Source organism: Polyodon spathula, chromosome 13 (assembly GCF_017654505.1).
Source record: "Polyodon spathula isolate WHYD16114869_AA chromosome 13, ASM1765450v1, whole genome shotgun sequence".
NCBI classification, from domain to species: Eukaryota; Metazoa; Chordata; class Actinopteri; order Acipenseriformes; family Polyodontidae; genus Polyodon; species Polyodon spathula.
In genome coordinates, this window is record NC_054546.1 from 13,039,317 (window position 1) to 13,056,226 (window position 16,910).

At 34.0% G+C, this 16,910-nt stretch overlaps 2 protein-coding genes across 2 annotated transcripts; both read right to left on the minus strand.

The window, feature by feature from the left end:
• Nucleotides 1–1,362: 1,362 nt before the first annotated feature.
• On the minus strand, nucleotides 1,363–7,902 carry LOC121325896 (interferon-induced protein with tetratricopeptide repeats 1-like). The gene is made up of 3 exons (XM_041268969.1): nucleotides 7,898–7,902; nucleotides 5,565–5,875; nucleotides 1,363–2,768 (listed from the first exon to the last, which is right to left on the minus strand). Exons 1-3 carry the CDS (start codon nucleotides 7,900–7,902, stop codon nucleotides 1,363–1,365), a joined length of 1,722 nt encoding a protein of 573 aa, XP_041124903.1.
• Nucleotides 7,903–10,546: 2,644 nt separating this feature from the next.
• LOC121325897 (interferon-induced protein with tetratricopeptide repeats 1-like) lies at nucleotides 10,547–16,434 on the minus strand. The gene is made up of 4 exons (XM_041268970.1): nucleotides 16,408–16,434; nucleotides 14,954–15,178; nucleotides 14,463–14,467; nucleotides 10,547–12,378 (listed from the first exon to the last, which is right to left on the minus strand). Exons 1-4 carry the CDS (start codon nucleotides 16,432–16,434, stop codon nucleotides 10,935–10,937), a joined length of 1,701 nt encoding a protein of 566 aa, XP_041124904.1. The 3' UTR covers nucleotides 10,547–10,934.
• Between the last annotated feature and the right edge of the window lie 476 nt (nucleotides 16,435–16,910).

Genomic DNA, 16,910 nt, shown 5'->3' on the forward strand with positions numbered 1-16,910 from the left:
AATGTAATATTTGTCACAGTTCATGGTATTTGACTTTTGGTTGAGAAAAAGGAGATATCTAATGTTAGCACATTTCCTTTCCAGTGCATAAGAAAGTATAGAAGGTCCTGAAGTTGAATGACAAATGGCACAGCAAGACAGTACCACACAATTACATTAAAATAGCCTAGCATTCATTGCTAAATGGAGAAACAAATATGTTTTTATTTGTTACTGTATTCCCTCAGTTTGCAAATATCTGCACAATTCATTCACATACAATACATACAAGAATGATACATCTAAACTGTGTTTCTCATCACTAAATTAATAACACTAATGTGTTTTGTGCATTTAAAACATCTATCCTTTTGTGTCTAAAGCCTATAGCTGACTAAAAACAATGAGATACAATGTAAATGCTTTTCTTTCTTTCTTTCTATGGTGACTGCTATTTTGTAACAGCAAGGCCTGTGCCTGTTCAGAATAATTGTGATACTCTTTTGACCAAGGTGAAGCATAACTCATGTGTACGTATATATATATATATATATATATATATATATATATATATATATATATATATATATATATATATATATATATATATATAGGGAGAAAAGTAACTTACGTGTTTAAATTATAATCATCAACTGGTTATTAAAGTTTTTTTTTCATTTTTACTTTAACAAAATAAAAAAGCACTTTCTTAGACAAAGTCCAGATATTTATTTGATCATTTCATTGTTAAAATACAAGACAATGATATTTCGACTGCTAGGTCTTCATCAGATTGAATAAAATCATCGGAGAAGTATCAATTAGTTACATCACAATTAGAATGATAAGATTTTCAATTAGTCAAATCACATCACATAATTAAAAAATAACACCATTATTGATTATACATTTCACAATTATGAATCAAATAAAAAGAAAAAACATCTCATTAATAACTAAAAGCAGATAAGCAATGACAGAGGTCAGTTCATTTTCTATTAGTCAATTCATGTCACAATTACAAAAAACAGCAATTTTAAATTAAACATGTCACAATATTTAAAAGTTTAAATATTTCTCTAATGATTCAAAGCTGGTAAACAATGACAAAAATCAATTCATTGGGTCAAGCCACATCACGTAATTCGGACATAGTATGATTATCAATGATACGTTTTGCGGTTTTCTTTCCAAATAGTAACATCACTTTAATATTTCAAAATGGATAAATCTGTTGTCATAATGTCATAATAATGACACAATCAGAAAATAACAAAACAGGAGTAGCAATAAATATTCCACCTCTATCATTGAATTTTAATTTATTTTAGTACGAGTATTTCTTGAGGTAGAGCATATTATACAGACACACTTGTGAAAAGATTATACAGTGCCTTTGTACTGCAATGAGTCACACAGGTCAAAAATAGCACCCATGTATCTTTCATTGTCTGGGTCATGCTGCAATGCCTTCTCATAGTAGTCGATTGCTTGTGGTAGCTCGTTTCTGAGTTCATGAGCTGAAGCCAAAATGGCAAAACCTTCTGCATGTTGATTCATTGCAATACGTTTTCTGGCGATTTTTTGTAGCCGAGCATAACACTTGTTGCTTGCTATAGATGTATTTTGCATTTGTAATCCAATTTTATAATGTTTAATAGCATCAGGCTCTGATTTTTTGTAATAATACTGGAAGTTCCCAAAACAAAGATGTAATCTCTGTATATCATCAAGCCATGTAAATGGCGTGTCAAATAACCTCTGATATATATGTTCTGCTTGTGGCATGTTGTTAGATTCTGCATACATTTGTGCCAGATCTAACTGAGGTTGAATTTTTGATGGCTTCATCCTAACAGCCTTTTCTAAGTGTACAATACTTAATTTAACAAATTGCTCAAACTCTGTGGGATCCTGATTCCACTGGCCCTGGAATTTGCCAATTTTGGATCTGTAGGTAAGTCCTAATTGATAGTGCAGAGGATGTGAATCTGGTGCTGCTTGCAACGCCTCTTTTAATACCTCCAAGGATTTGTCTGGACAGCCATGGTTTCTGAAAAAGCTTGCCGCATGTCCAGCAACACTGGGGCTTTGTGGTGACAGCTTCAGAGCTTGATTCACTAATTTCAGGGCTTCCTCATTTTGTTCATAAAGCTGCAGTTTTATTCCCAGGTGTACCATGAGAACTGGGTTTTCTGGATCTAGCTCTAGAGCATGTTTTAACTGTTTTAGTGCAACTGAGTCTTCAGCACAAACTGAAGGTCCAAACGTTTCAAGGCGGTACAGCACAATGGCATAATCAGCATTCCACTCCTTCTCATCTGGCTCTTCTTCAAGAGCCCTTTCAAAACATTCTTTTGCTATCTTATAATGTTTCTCATCACAGACCTTCAAAAAGGACCATCCCTTCTCCGCGTACACAATAGGAAGAAGGACACTGTAGCGGGAGGCTGTGGGGAACGTCTTGCAAATGTCTTCCAGCTTCTCCAGGTAGCTCTGGGCTTTGGTGAGCTCACCCATGTGATAGTGCACCCAAGCAAAGTTTCCATAAGTAACAATGACCAGCTTCTCAAATTCATCTTCATGGTCCTTCTTTGTTATCTCTTCAGCTTGTTCTAGATATTTCAGGGCTTCTTCATTAAAACCTTTCAGGTGCTTCACATAAGCAAGGTAATTGTAGAGTTTTCCCTTATATTTTTCCACAGAGAATTGTATATTTTCAGGAATTGTGATTTCCAAATCGTTAATCTTAATTTCTTCTTTTTTCAAATCCCATGTGAAGTGACACTCTAGTTGAAGCAATTTGTCATGCAGGGTATTTTGTGAGCTGTAAATTACAAGTTATCAAGATGATAATGAAATTCAATATTATGATAACATTTTCCAGTAGAAATATCTATTTCAAAATAATTATATTGACATTCCTGTACAGAACCCATGTGCTGAAAGCTGCTTAGACACTGAGGCCCAGACAGACCTGCTACTATACATTTATAAAACTAAACTAGTCAAAACCCTGAGATGGAACTGTAGTCCAAACCCCTTAATTTACACTACCATAAAATAAAAACTTTTGAAATGTAACTTCCTTTAATTTTCATCTGATTTTGTTTTAGTATGTATACCTAAACATTGATTTGATATAGAGCTTTGGTGTCTTAAGCATACATTTAAATAGTAAAAGAATAATTGCACACAATCTACCTTACAAACACATTGCAAACATATGTCTAGGTATTTGTATTAACTCATAAATTTTAAAACTATGAGAAAGTTTCTCTACAGTTAAGAGTTGCAGTCCCGGGAATCCCAATTCCGCCATCCTGTACGAGATAATCCAGGGTATTTCAGGATTGTATTAGACAACTCTGTTTCAATTTTGACTCATGATTTTCACGTGCTTCATTGTACATTGTACATACTACCTTTTCTATTCCACGCTCTGTAATTAGTCAACCGATATGTTTTTTTGTATGTTTGTTTTTTTTAATCTTTAATCAGTGCGTGAGAAATAAAAGCTCAAAGACCTGCAAAAAATAATACAATGTGATGCCGGTTCTATTACATACTCACTAACAATCAGCCCACAAAGTCTGGTGACATGTAGACATTACCAGACAAGAAAGCAGGTAGAAGATGGTAAAAAAAAAAAAAATGAAATAAATACATAAATAAAGTAATTAATTAATTAAGAACATAAGAACATAAGAAAGTTTACAAACGAGAGGAGGCCATTCGGCCCATCTTGCTCGTTTGGTTGTTAGTAGTTTATTGATCCCAAAATCTCATCAAGCAGCTTCTTGAAGGATCCCAGGGTGTCAGCTTCAACAACATTACTGGGGAGTTGATTCCAGACCCTCACAATTCTCTGTGTAATTAATTGTATTACATGAAAACTACATAGAAGGACTTGATTGATTGTTATTTTTGATTGATTTGCCTGCTTTTAAGAGTTTGAACAAATGCGTTTTCTTGATTAACCTTAATAAAAGGCTGTATTTATGTTTTCACTCTGGCTACTGAATGATCTTCTTGCTTTACGACAATGGATCATGGAGGCTGTGTGAGTCCAGTGGTTAAAGAAAAGGGCTTGTAACCAGGAGGTTCCTGGCTTAATCACTGACTCATTGTGTGACGCTGAGCAAGTCACTTAACCTCCTTGTTCCTTGTACTCAGCTTTTGGATGAGACGTTGTTGTAAGTGACTCTGCAGCTGATGCATAGTTCACACACCCTGGTCTCTGTAAGTCGCTTTGGATAAAGGCATCTGCTAAATAAACAAATAATGAGATCAAACGGAAAAATAAATATTCAATTCAGGTGTTATAAGAGTTTTACCAGGATCTCCTCTGTCCACGTTATTTTTGTTTATATATATATATATATATATATATATATATATATATATATATATATATATATATATATATATATATATATATATATATATATATATATATATATATATATATTGCTTTAACACAACAGAATATTCCAGACAGTTTTTTTTTTACTTTGACCCGAGACAAAACAAACATGATGACAGCATCTTGGATTTGAGACAACGAAATTGCAAAATCACAGGATTCAGAAAAGGCATCGGGACTGCAACCCCTATCTACAACAGATTTCAAATTGAAAGACATGGGGCCATATTTTCAAAGCATTTCCTTCATTGTTTCATTTACTCCTGTTTTTTGAAAGGAGAAAAAAAAATCATGTTAATTTTACAAAATGAGAAACCAAAGCAACTTTAACGTGTTTAAAATAACTTGAAATATATAACATAGTTTTGGGGTTTTGGTTTGAACACTTAAAAAAAAAATAGAAGTTCATTAAAGATGAACGACATTAAAGACTGTAGTAAACACTTTGAAAGCATGGCCCATGATTTGATTCTAGAGCTGTATAAAGTACTTACTCCATTATTATGAACACGAATGACGACACCTTCAGTGATTTTTGTTTTTTTTAAATCTCTTCCTTCTGACTGCTGAAACCTTACCTACAGAACCTGCAGGAAAATAGACAGAGATCCCAGTTGTGCTGATGCATGATATCAGCTTTTAATTGTGAGCTATATATGCAAACTGATTATCATCACCACTCCAAAACTAATAGATACTGTAAACAATACTGTACACATTGAGCTTCATCTTGCCTACTGTAACCATGTAAACAATATCACTCACGGTCTAATCAGACCTACCAATGAATGTTGTCAATGAAGTTAAAAGGTGGTGGTTTTGGTAAAGTGGCCTTTGTGAATAGTTACAATAAAGGAAAAGAAAAGGTTGATGGGCCTGATTCGCAGAGCTGGATTAATATTTATATTATTTCCATCCTTAAGATAATAACATACTAACTTTTTGAAAAAAGAGAAAATACTTAATCCCTGATCCTAAAGCATTTCGTATTAGGTGTAATGCAGGTTCCTTTCATATACAATAGTCCTATTACAGAGATAAGTTTAATTTAGAGATTAATATAGAAAACATACTCGAAACATCAAACAAAGATAAAGATTATTAGTCTCTGCCTTGATGGAAAAAGACTCTAGGTAGCTCTGGGCTTTGGTGAGCTCACCCATGTGATAGTGCACCCAAGCAAAGTTTCCATAAGTAACAATGACCAGCTTCTCAAATTCATCTTCATGGTCCTTCTTTGTTATCTCTTCAGCTTGTTCTAGATATTTCAGGGCTTCTTCATTAAAACCTTTCAGGTGCTTCACATAAGCAAGGTAATTGTAGAGTTTTCCCTTATATTTTTCCACGGAGAATTGTATATTTTCAGGAATTGTGATTTCCAAATCGTTAATCTTAATTTCTTCTTTTTTCAAATCCCATGTGAAGTGACACTCTAGTTGAAGCAATTTGTCATGCAGGGTATTTTCTGAGCTGTAAATTACAAGTTATCAAGATGATAATGAAATTCAATATTATGATAACATTTTCCAGTAGAAATATCTATTTCAAAATAATTATATTGACATTCCTGTACAGAACCCATGTGCTGAAAGCTGCTTAGACACTGAGGCCCAGACAGACCTGCTACTATACATTTATAAAACTAAACTAGTCAAAACCCTGAGATGGAACTGTAGTCCAAACCCCTTAATTTACACTACCATAAAATAAAAACTTTTGAAATGTAACTTCCTTTAATTTTCATCTGATTTTGTTTTAGTATGTATACCTAAACATTGATTTGATATAGAGCTTTGGTGTCTTAAGCATACATTTAAATAGTAAAAGAATAATTGCACACAATCTACCTTACAAACACATTGCAAACATATGTCTAGGTATTTGTATTAACTCATAAATTTTAAAACTATGAGAAAGTTTCTCTACAGTTAAGAGTTGCAGTCCCGGGAATCCCAATTCCGCCATCCTGTACGAGATAATCCAGGGTATTTCAGGATTGTATTAGACAACTCTGTTTCAATTTTGACTCATGATTTTCACGTGCTTCATTGTACATTGTACATACTACCTTTTCTATTCCACGCTCTGTAATTAGTCAACCGATATGTTTTTTTGTATGTTTGTTTTTTTTAATCTTTAATCAGTGCGTGAGAAATAAAAGCTCAAAGACCTGCAAAAAATAATACAATGTGATGCCGGTTCTATTACATACTCACTAACAATCAGCCCACAAAGTCTGGTGACATGTAGACATTACCAGACAAGAAAGCAGGTAGAAGATGGTAAAAAAAAAAAAAAATGAAATAAATACATAAATAAAGTAATTAATTAATTAAGAAAATAAGAACATAAGAAAGTTTACAAACGAGAGGAGGCCATTCGGCCCATCTTGCTCGTTTGGTTGTTAGTAGTTTATTGATCCCAAAATCTCATCAAGCAGCTTCTTGAAGGATCCCAGGGTGTCAGCTTCAACAACATTACTGGGGAGTTGATTCCAGACCCTCACAATTCTCTGTGTAATTAATTGTATTACATGAAAACTACATAGAAGGACTTGATTGATTGTTATTTTTGATTGATTTGCCTGCTTTTAAGAGTTTGAACAAATGCGTTTTCTTGATTAACCTTAATAAAAGGCTGTATTTATGTTTTCACTCTGGCTACTGAATGATCTTCTTGCTTTACGACAATGGATCATGGAGGCTGTGTGAGTCCAGTGGTTAAAGAAAAGGGCTTGTAACCAGGAGGTTCCTGGCTTAATCACTGACTCATTGTGTGACCCTGAGCAAGTCACTTAACCTCCTTGTGCTCTGTCTTTTGGGTGAGACGTTGTTGTAAGTGACTCTGCAGCTGATGCATAGTTCACACACCCTAGTCTCTGTAAGTCGCTTTGGATAAAGGCATCTGCTAAATAAACAAATAATGAGATCAAACGGAAAAATAAATATTCAATTCAGGTGTTATAAGAGTTTTACCAGGATCTCCTCTGTCCACGTTATTTTTGTTTATATATATATATATATATATATATATATATATATATATATATATATATATATTGCTTTAACACAACAGAATATTCCAGACAGTTTTTTTTTTACTTTGACCCGAGACAAAACAAACATGATGACAGCATCTTGGATTTGAGACAACGAAATTGCAAAATCACAGGATTCAGAAAAGGCATCGGGACTGCAACCCCTATCTACAACAGATTTCAAATTGAAAGACATGGGGCCATATTTTCAAAGCATTTCCTTCATTGTTTCATTTACTCCTGTTTTTTGAAAGGAGAAAAAAAAATCATGTTAATTTTACAAAATGAGAAACCAAAGCAACTTTAACGTGTTTAAAATAACTTGAAATATATAACATAGTTTTGGGGTTTTGGTTTGAACACTTAAAAAAAAAATAGAAGTTCATTAAAGACTGTAGTAAACACTTTGAAAGCATGGCCCATGATTTGATTCTAGAGCTGTATAAAGTACTTACTCCATTATTATGAACACGAATGACGACACCTTCAGTGATTTTTGTTTTTTTTAAATCTCTTCCTTCTGACTGCTGAAACCTTACCTACAGAACCTGCAGGAAAATAGACAGAGATCCCAGTTGTGCTGATGCATGATATCAGCTTTTAATTGTGAGCTATATATGCAAACTGATTATCATCACCACTCCAAAACTAATAGATACTGTAAACAATACTGTACACATTGAGCTTCCTCTTGCCTACTGTAACCATATAAACAATATCACTCACGGTCTAATCAGACCTACCAATGAATGTTGTCAATGAAGTTAAAAGTTGGTGGTTTTGGTAAAGTGGCCTTTGTGAATAGTTACAATAAAGGAAAAGAAAAGGTTGATGGGCCTGATTCGCAGAGCTGGATTAATATTTATATTATTTCCATCCTTAAGATAATAACATACTAACTTTTTGAAAAAAGAGAAAATACTTAATCCCTGATCCTAAAGCATTTCGTATTAGGTGTAATGCAGGTTCCTTTCATATACAATAGTCCTATTACAGAGATAAGTTTAATTTAGAGATTAATATAGAAAACATACTCGAAACATCAAACAAAGATAAAGATTATTAGTCTCTGCCTTGATGGAAAAAGACCGAGTAACTCCTGCACTTACTTTACTGAATGTGTTTCAGTTAACTTTAACAAGTACAAAGCATGGGCCAACTGCAGGCTAAAAAGTTGTTATTGACACTTATCCTTAATGGTTCAATGCCAATGCATCTCATCCATACCTCAAGATAGTCATAACTAGAAATTAGACAAATATTAACAACCACTGGGTTTATTTCTCTTCAGTTGTGGATCTTAATGCAGCCATAGTTTGATTGTCCCACACATTGATAATTAGCTGATGGACAATTGACCACAGTGACACAGGAAAGACAGGTGCAGTTTATTAATGTTATTATCAACTGAAACAAATGTTTGTGCATAAAATATGTTTGTGCATAAAATAATGTTTTTAAATATGTTTTAGCTTATACTCCAGTTAGCTTTTAGAAGGCATCTACCTGCTGGATAATGACCACTCAGAACCTGATTGGCTGAGACAATCTGTGAGGTTTGTTGAATATTTTTACAAAAATGAATAAAAGTCACTATGAAGATTCACATGCACTGTTAGATGTTGGATTTCCAAATCTTTGGTACCCTGAGAACCCTATTTGATAATCTACACAGCAGCAGTACTTAGATTTACAGTATCTATTGTAACAAAGCTGCACTCACTTCCGTTCGTTTGCCCCTTTAAAAACATAGACCCAACACAGAAACTCCAGTTCAGCAGTGTTGCGCACTTTTATTATTTTCAATAATAAACCAAAACAAAACCTAATTCCCACATGGAGTAATAACTAAACTTTTGTTTTTTCCTGGTTTGAATACCTGCTAATCGCAGGCAGGTGGCATTCATTCATTATTAGAGCCAGGTGAACCTCATCCTGGCTCCCTCCTGTGGCATTCTGGGGAATGTAGTTCTTTAGCCGCTCCAGAACTACATATTTCTCTCTTCCACCCCCCAGTCTGTCACACTATATAAAGATTCACTTTTAACAAAGCACACATCAGCACATTTTATGAAATCAGCAGCTGGTTATTCAGCTTCTATTTTTCTTGCATTTTTACTGCAATGATTCACACAGGTCAACACCAGCACCCTTGTATCTTTCATTGTCTGGGTCAAGCTGCAATGCTTTCTCTTTACAGATGATAGCTTGTGGATTCTTGTTCTGAGTTGATGTGCTGAACCCAGAACAGCCATGGTGAATGTGGCTGTATCGATTAATTGGATTCTTGCATTTTAAAAAAAAAAAAATCAGAGGTGTAGTAGAGAGAAATCGTTGTAAAAGAAATATTGGATTTGTACTTAGTAGAGATACTAGTATGAACATAATTTACACGATATTGAAAAATACATCTAGTCAAAACGTGTCATTGAATTTTAATTTATTTTAGTATTTCTTAAGGTATAGCATATTTTAAGGACACATTTGTGAAAAGTTAGTACAGTCACACATCAGCACATTTTTTAAACTTATACTTTCAGAAAATAAAAAAGTCATTCTCTTAGACAAAGTGCAGAAATGTATTTGATCATTTCAACTTTTAAAAAAAAACAAGACAATGACATTTCAACCACTAGGTCTTCAACAGATTGAGTAAAATCATCACAGAAATTACTTTAATAGAGTAACAACGTATCAATTAGTTACAACACAATAGGAATGATAACATTTTCAATAAGTCAAATCACATCACATAATTAAAAAATAATACTATTATCGATTATACATTTCACAATTATGTATCAAATTAAAAACATCTCTTTAATAATTAAAACCAAATAAGCAATAACGAAGGTCTGTTTATTTTTTATGTCGATTCATATCACAATTACAACAAATAACTGTTTAATTATATAACTCACACATTTTAAAAGTTGAAATATTTCTCTAATGATTCAAATCTGGTAAAAAATCAGTTCATTGGATCAATTCACATCACATAATTAGGACCTAGTATAATTTTACATTTATTATGAATCAAATAAAAAAAAAAATCTCTTTAATAACTAAAAGCAGATAAGCAATGACAGAGGTCAGTTCATTTTCTATTAGTCAATTCATGTCACAATTACAAAAAACAGCAATTTTAAATTGAACATGTCACAATATTTAAAAGTTTAAATATTTCTCTAATGATTCAAAGCTGGTAAACAATGACAAAAATCAGTTCATTGGGTCAATTCACATCACGTAATTCGGACATAGTATGATTATCAATGATACGTTTTGCGGTTGTCTTTCCAAATAGTAACATCACTTTAATATTTAAAAATGGATAAATCTGTTGTCATAATGTCATAATAATGACACAATCAGAAAATAACAAAACAGGAGTAGCAATAAATATTCCACCTCTATCATTGAATTTTAATTTATTTTAGTACGAGTATTTCTTGAGGTAGAGCATATTATACAGACACACTTGTGAAAAGATTATACAGTGCCTTTGTACTGCAATGAGTCACACAGGTCAAAAATAGCACCCATGTAGCTTTCATTGTCTGGGTCATGCTTCAATGCCTTCTCATAGTAGTCGATTGCTTGTGGTAGCTCGTTTCTGAGTTCATGAGCTGAAGCCAAAATGGCAAAACCTTCTGCATGTTGATTCATTGCAATACGTTTTCTGGCGATTTTTTGTAGCCGAGCATAACACTTGTTGCTTGCTATAGATGTATTTTGCATTTGTAATACAATTTTATAATGTTTAATAGCATCAGGCTCTGATTTTTTGTAATAATACTGGAAGTTCCCAAAACAAAGATGTAATCTCTGTATATCATCAAGCCATGTAAATGGCGTGTCAAATAACCTCTGATATATATGTTCTGCTTGTGGCATGTTGTTAGATTCTGCATACATTTGTGCCAGATCTAACTGAGGATTAATTTTTGATGGCTTCATCCTAACAGCCTTTTCTAAGTGTACAATACTTAATTTAACAAATTGCTCAAACTCTGTGGGATCCTGATTCCACTGGCCCTGGAATTTGCCAATTTTGGATCTGTAGGTAAGTCCTAATTGATAGTGCAGAGGATGTGAATCTGGTGCTGCTTGCAACGCCTCTTTTAATACCTCCAAGGATTTGTCTGGACAGCCATGGTTTCTGAAAAACCGTGCTGCATGTACAGCAACACTGGGGCTTTGTGGTGACAGCTTCAGAGCTTGATTCACTAATTTCAGGGCTTCTTCATTTTGTTCATAAAGCTGCAGTTTTATTCCCAGGTGTACCATGAGAACTGGGTTTTCTGGATCTAGCTCTAGAGCATGTTTTAACTGTTTTAGTGCAATTGAGTCTTCAGCACAAACTGAAGGTCCAAACTGTTCAAGGCGGTACAGCACAATGGCATAATTAGCATTCCACTCCTTCTCATCTGGCTCTTCTTCAAGAGCCCTTTCAAAACATTCTTTTGCTATCTTATAATGTTTCTCATCACAGACCTTCAAAAAGGACCATCCCTTCTCCGCGTACACAATAGGAAGAAGGACACTGTAGCGGGAGGCTGTGGGGAACGTCTTGCAAATGTCTTCCAGCTTCTCCAGGTAGCTCTGGGCTTTGGTGAGCTCACCCATGTGATAGTGCACCCAAGCAAAGTTTCCATAAGTAACAATGACCAGCTTCTCAAATTCATCTTCATGGTCCTTCTTTGTTATCTCTTCAGCTTGTTCTAGATATTTCAGGGCTTCTTCATTAAAACCTTTCAGGTGCTTCACATAAGCAAGGTAATTGTAGAGTTTTCCCTTATATTTTTCCACGGAGAATTGTATATTTTCAGGAATTGTGATTTCCAAATCGTTAATCTTAATTTCTTCTTTTTTCAAATCCCATGTGAAGTGACACTCTAGTTGAAGCAATTTGTCATGCAGGGTATTTTGTGAGCTGTAAATTACAAGTTATCAAGATGATAATGAAATTCAATATTATGATAACATTTTCCAGTAGAAATATCTATTTCAAAATAATTATATTGACATTCCTGTACAGAACCCATGTGCTGAAAGCTGCTTAGACACTGAGGCCCAGACAGACCTGCTACTATACATTTATAAAACTAAACTAGTCAAAACCCTGAGATGGAACTGTAGTCCAAACCCCTTAATTTACACTACCATAAAATAAAAACTTTTGAAATGTAACTTCCTTTAATTTTCATCTGATTTTGTTTTAGTATGTATACCTAAACATTGATTTGATATAGAGCTTTGGTGTCTTAAGCATACATTTAAATAGTAAAAGAATAATTGCACACAATCTACCTTACAAACACATTCCAAACATATGTCTAGGTATTTGTATTAACTCATAAATTTTAAAACTATGAGAAAGTTTCTCTACAGTTAAGAGTTGCAGTCCCGGGAATCCCAATTCCGCCATCCTGTACGAGATAATCCAGGGTATTTCAGGATTGTATTAGACAACTCTGTTTCAATTTTGACTCATGATTTTCACGTGCTTCATTGTACATTGTACATACTATCTTTTCTATTCCACGCTCTGTAATTAGTCAACCGATATGTTTTTTTGTATGTTTGTTTTTTTTAATCTTTAATCAGTGCGTGAGAAATAAAAGCTCAAAGACCTGCAAAAAATAATACAATGTGATGCCGGTTCTATTACATACTCACTAACAATCAGCCCACAAAGTCTGGTGACATGTAGACATTACCAGACAAGAAAGCAGGTAGAAGATGGTAAAAAAAAAAAAAAAATGAAATAAATACATAAATAAAGTAATTAATTAATTAATTAAACATAAGAACATAAGAAAGTTTACAAACGAGAGGAGGCCATTCGGCCCATCTTGCTCGTTTGGTTGTTAGTAGTTTATTGATCCCAAAATCTCATCAAGCAGCTTCTTGAAGGATCCCAGGGTGTCAGCTTCAACAACATTACTGGGGAGTTGATTCCAGACCCTCACAATTCTCTGTGTAATTAATTGTATTACATGAAAACTACATAGAAGGACTTGATTGATTGTTATTTTTGATTGATTTGCCTGCTTTTAAGAGTTTGAACAAATGCGTTTTCTTGATTAACCTTAATAAAAGGCTGTATTTATGTTTTCACTCTGGCTACTGAATGATCTTCTTGCTTTATGACAATGGATCATGGAGGCTGTGTGAGTCCAGTGGTTAAAGAAAAGGGCTTGTAACCAGGAGGTTCCTGGCTTAATCACTGACTCATTGTGTGACGCTGAGCAAGTCACTTAACCTCCTTGTTCCTTGTACTCAGTCTTTTGGGTGAGACGTTGTTGTAAGTGACTCTGCAGCTGATGCATAGTTCACACACCCTGGTCTCTGTAAGTCGCTTTGGATAAAGGCATCTGCTAAATAAACAAATAATGAGATCAAACGGAAAAATAAATATTCAATTCAGGTGTTATAAGAGTTTTACCAGGATCTCCTCTGTCCACGTTATTTTTGTATATATATATATATATATTGCTTTAACACAACAGAATATTCCAGACAGTTTTTTTTTTACTTTGACCCGAGACAAAACAAACATGATGACAGCATCTTGGATTTGAGACAACGAAATTGCAAAATCACAGGATTCAGAAAAGGCATCGGGACTGCAACCCCTATCTACAACAGATTTCAAATTGAAAGACATGGGGCCATATTTTCAAAGCATTTCCTTCATTGTTTCATTTACTCCTGTTTTTTGAAAGGAGAAAAAAAAATCATGTTAATTTTACAAAATGAGAAACCAAAGCAACTTTAACGTGTTTAAAATAACTTGAAATATATAACATAGTTTTGGGGTTTTGGTTTGAACACTTAAAAAAAAAATAGAAGTTCATTAAAGACTGTAGTAAACACTTTGAAAGCATGGCCCATGATTTGATTCTAGAGCTGTATAAAGTACTTACTCCATTATTATGAACACGAATGACGACACCTTCAGTGATTTTTGTTTTTTTTAAATCTCTTCCTTCTGACTGCTGAAACCTTACCTACAGAACCTGCAGGAAAATAGACAGAGATCCCAGTTGTGCTGATGCATGATATCAACTTTTAATTGTGATCTATATATGCAAACTGATTATCATCACCACTCCAAAACTAATAGATACTGTAAACAATACTGTACACATTGAGCTTCATCTTGCCTACTGTAACCATATAAACAATATCACTCACGGTCTAATCAGACCTACCAATGAATGTTGTCAATGAAGTTAAAAGTTGGTGGTTTTGGTAAAGTGGCCTTTGTGAATAGTTACAATAAAGGAAAAGAAAAGGTTGATGGGCCTGATTCGCAGAGCTGGATTAATATTTATATTATTTCCATCCTTAAGATAATAACATACTAACTTTTTGAAAAAAGAGAAAATACTTAATCCCTGATCCTAAAGCATTTCGTATTAGGTGTAATGCAGGTTCCTTTCATATACAATAGTCCTATTACAGAGATAAGTTTAATTTAGAGATTAATATAGAAAACATACTCGAAACATCAAACAAAGATAAAGATTATTAGTCTCTGCCTTGATGGAAAAAGACTCTAGGTAGCTCTGGGCTTTGGTGAGCTCACCCATGTGATAGTGCACCCAAGCAAAGTTTCCATAAGTAACAATGACCAGCTTCTCAAATTCACCTTCATGGTCCTTCTTTGTTATCTCTTCAGCTTGTTCTAGATATTTCAGGGCTTCTTCATTAAAACCTTTCAGGTGCTTCACATAAGCAAGGTAATTGTAGAGTTTTCCCTTATATTTTTCCACGGAGAATTGTATATTTTCAGGAATTGTGATTTCCAAATCGTTAATCTTAATTTCTTCTTTTTTCAAATCCCATGTGAAGTGACACTCTAGTTGAAGCAATTTGTCATGCAGGGTATTTTCTGAGCTGTAAATTACAAGTTATCAAGATGATAATGAAATTCAATATTATGATAACATTTTCCAGTAGAAATATCTATTTCAAAATAATTATATTGACATTCCTGTACAGAACCCATGTGCTGAAAGCTGCTTAGACACTGAGGCCCAGACAGACCTGCTACTATACATTTATAAAACTAAACTAGTCAAAACCCTGAGATGGAACTGTAGTCCAAACCTCTTAATTTACAAGCAGTTTACACTAACATTAAAATGAAAAACACTTTTTGAAATGTAACTTCCTTTAATTTTCTTTAATTTTCCTCTGATTTTGTTTTAGTGTGCATACCTAAAGTACGCTGTGTAAAGGTTAGCAACGTCCTGAGGTTATAAACTGAAAGAATGAATATTTGCTTTAAAAATGAAACGTTGTTGTACAAACTCACGGTATAGTAACGACAGCTTTAGTAGCAAGTGATTTTCAAATTAAATGTGTTAATAAAATCAATCCGTTAATGCTTTGAAATTGAGTCGATGCGGCTGGTAATGAATGCATTTCTCATTAAACTTTTGAATTGTCGCGTGTCACGTGTATCCCTTCCTGTCTCAATGACTAGATAAGGAAGCTAGTCAAAATGCATGTTGATTAAATGAATGGAAGCATAATTCGCTGTTATGGAAACATACAGGGAGACGGCTCTCTCACCAGCTAGCAGCAACCAAATGGAAATAAAAAATAATGGGAATATTTATTTAGTGAATTTAAAACTGCATTTTGTCATCCAAAATGTACAATTTTTTAGAACACTTCATATGAAATGCTGATTTTACAGTCATCTGGTGTGTAGGTAAAAATCAGACAGCGCGGACTAAAAATAAATAAAAAAATAAAATTAAACCTCACTAGTCGTTTACCCTCATGTAGGCTGTAGATTGTAGGTTACAAATAAATAAGTTTGAAGTGACATTTGTGTTTGTAGTTGTTAGTTATTATACTTGTTTAAATGTATAACAACGTTATAGGCCTATATTACGCTTTTAAAAGATAAATGTCCCTAACCCAATACACAATTTTTCTATACCTGTTCGGTGAATTCCTCTCCAATCATGTTGAATGCATTTGCTCTGGTAAGTTACTCTTTGCTCATCTCTTTCAATAAACTCAACATAAAGTAGCCACCGAACACTTACAACATTATAAGAACACTGTATATGCACACAAACGTGTGAAAGTGTACACTGTACATAAAGTGTGTGTGGGGGGGGGGGGGGGGGGGGGGGGGGGGGGGGGGGGGGGGGGGGGGGGGGAGTCTGACAACATTGCAAATACTTTTAGGCAAAATCCATGTCAATGATCTGTTGCCTCAGCCTGTAAGGAAACTTTGTTATATCTAGTATGCCGTTTTCTATAAGATTTCATTATTTATTATTAGGTTGTTGTATTATTTTTATACCTACAGATATTGAATTAGCTAGGTAGTCTGTAAGAAATTAACCCTCCTCTTGTACACTCTCTGTATCGTCGGCGTCACAGCCACCGCCTGTTACGTATCTGTTTCAAGGTGAGTTATACACTCTCTCAATA

Excerpts from the sequence above, each read along its gene's own strand:
- LOC121325897 (XM_041268970.1), bottom strand. The coding sequence starts at position 16,434 with ATGATTGGAGAGGAATTCACCGAACAG. Across the intron at positions 15,179-16,407 it reads GAGAGGAATTCACCGAACAG|CACCTGAAAGGTTTTAATGA; the intron begins GTATAGAAAAAT and ends GCTTATGTGAAG.
- LOC121325896 (XM_041268969.1), bottom strand. Across the intron at positions 2,769-5,564 it reads TTGGGTGCACTATCACATGG|AGTGTCACTTCACATGGGAT; the intron begins GTGAGCTCACCA and ends TGCTTCAACTAG.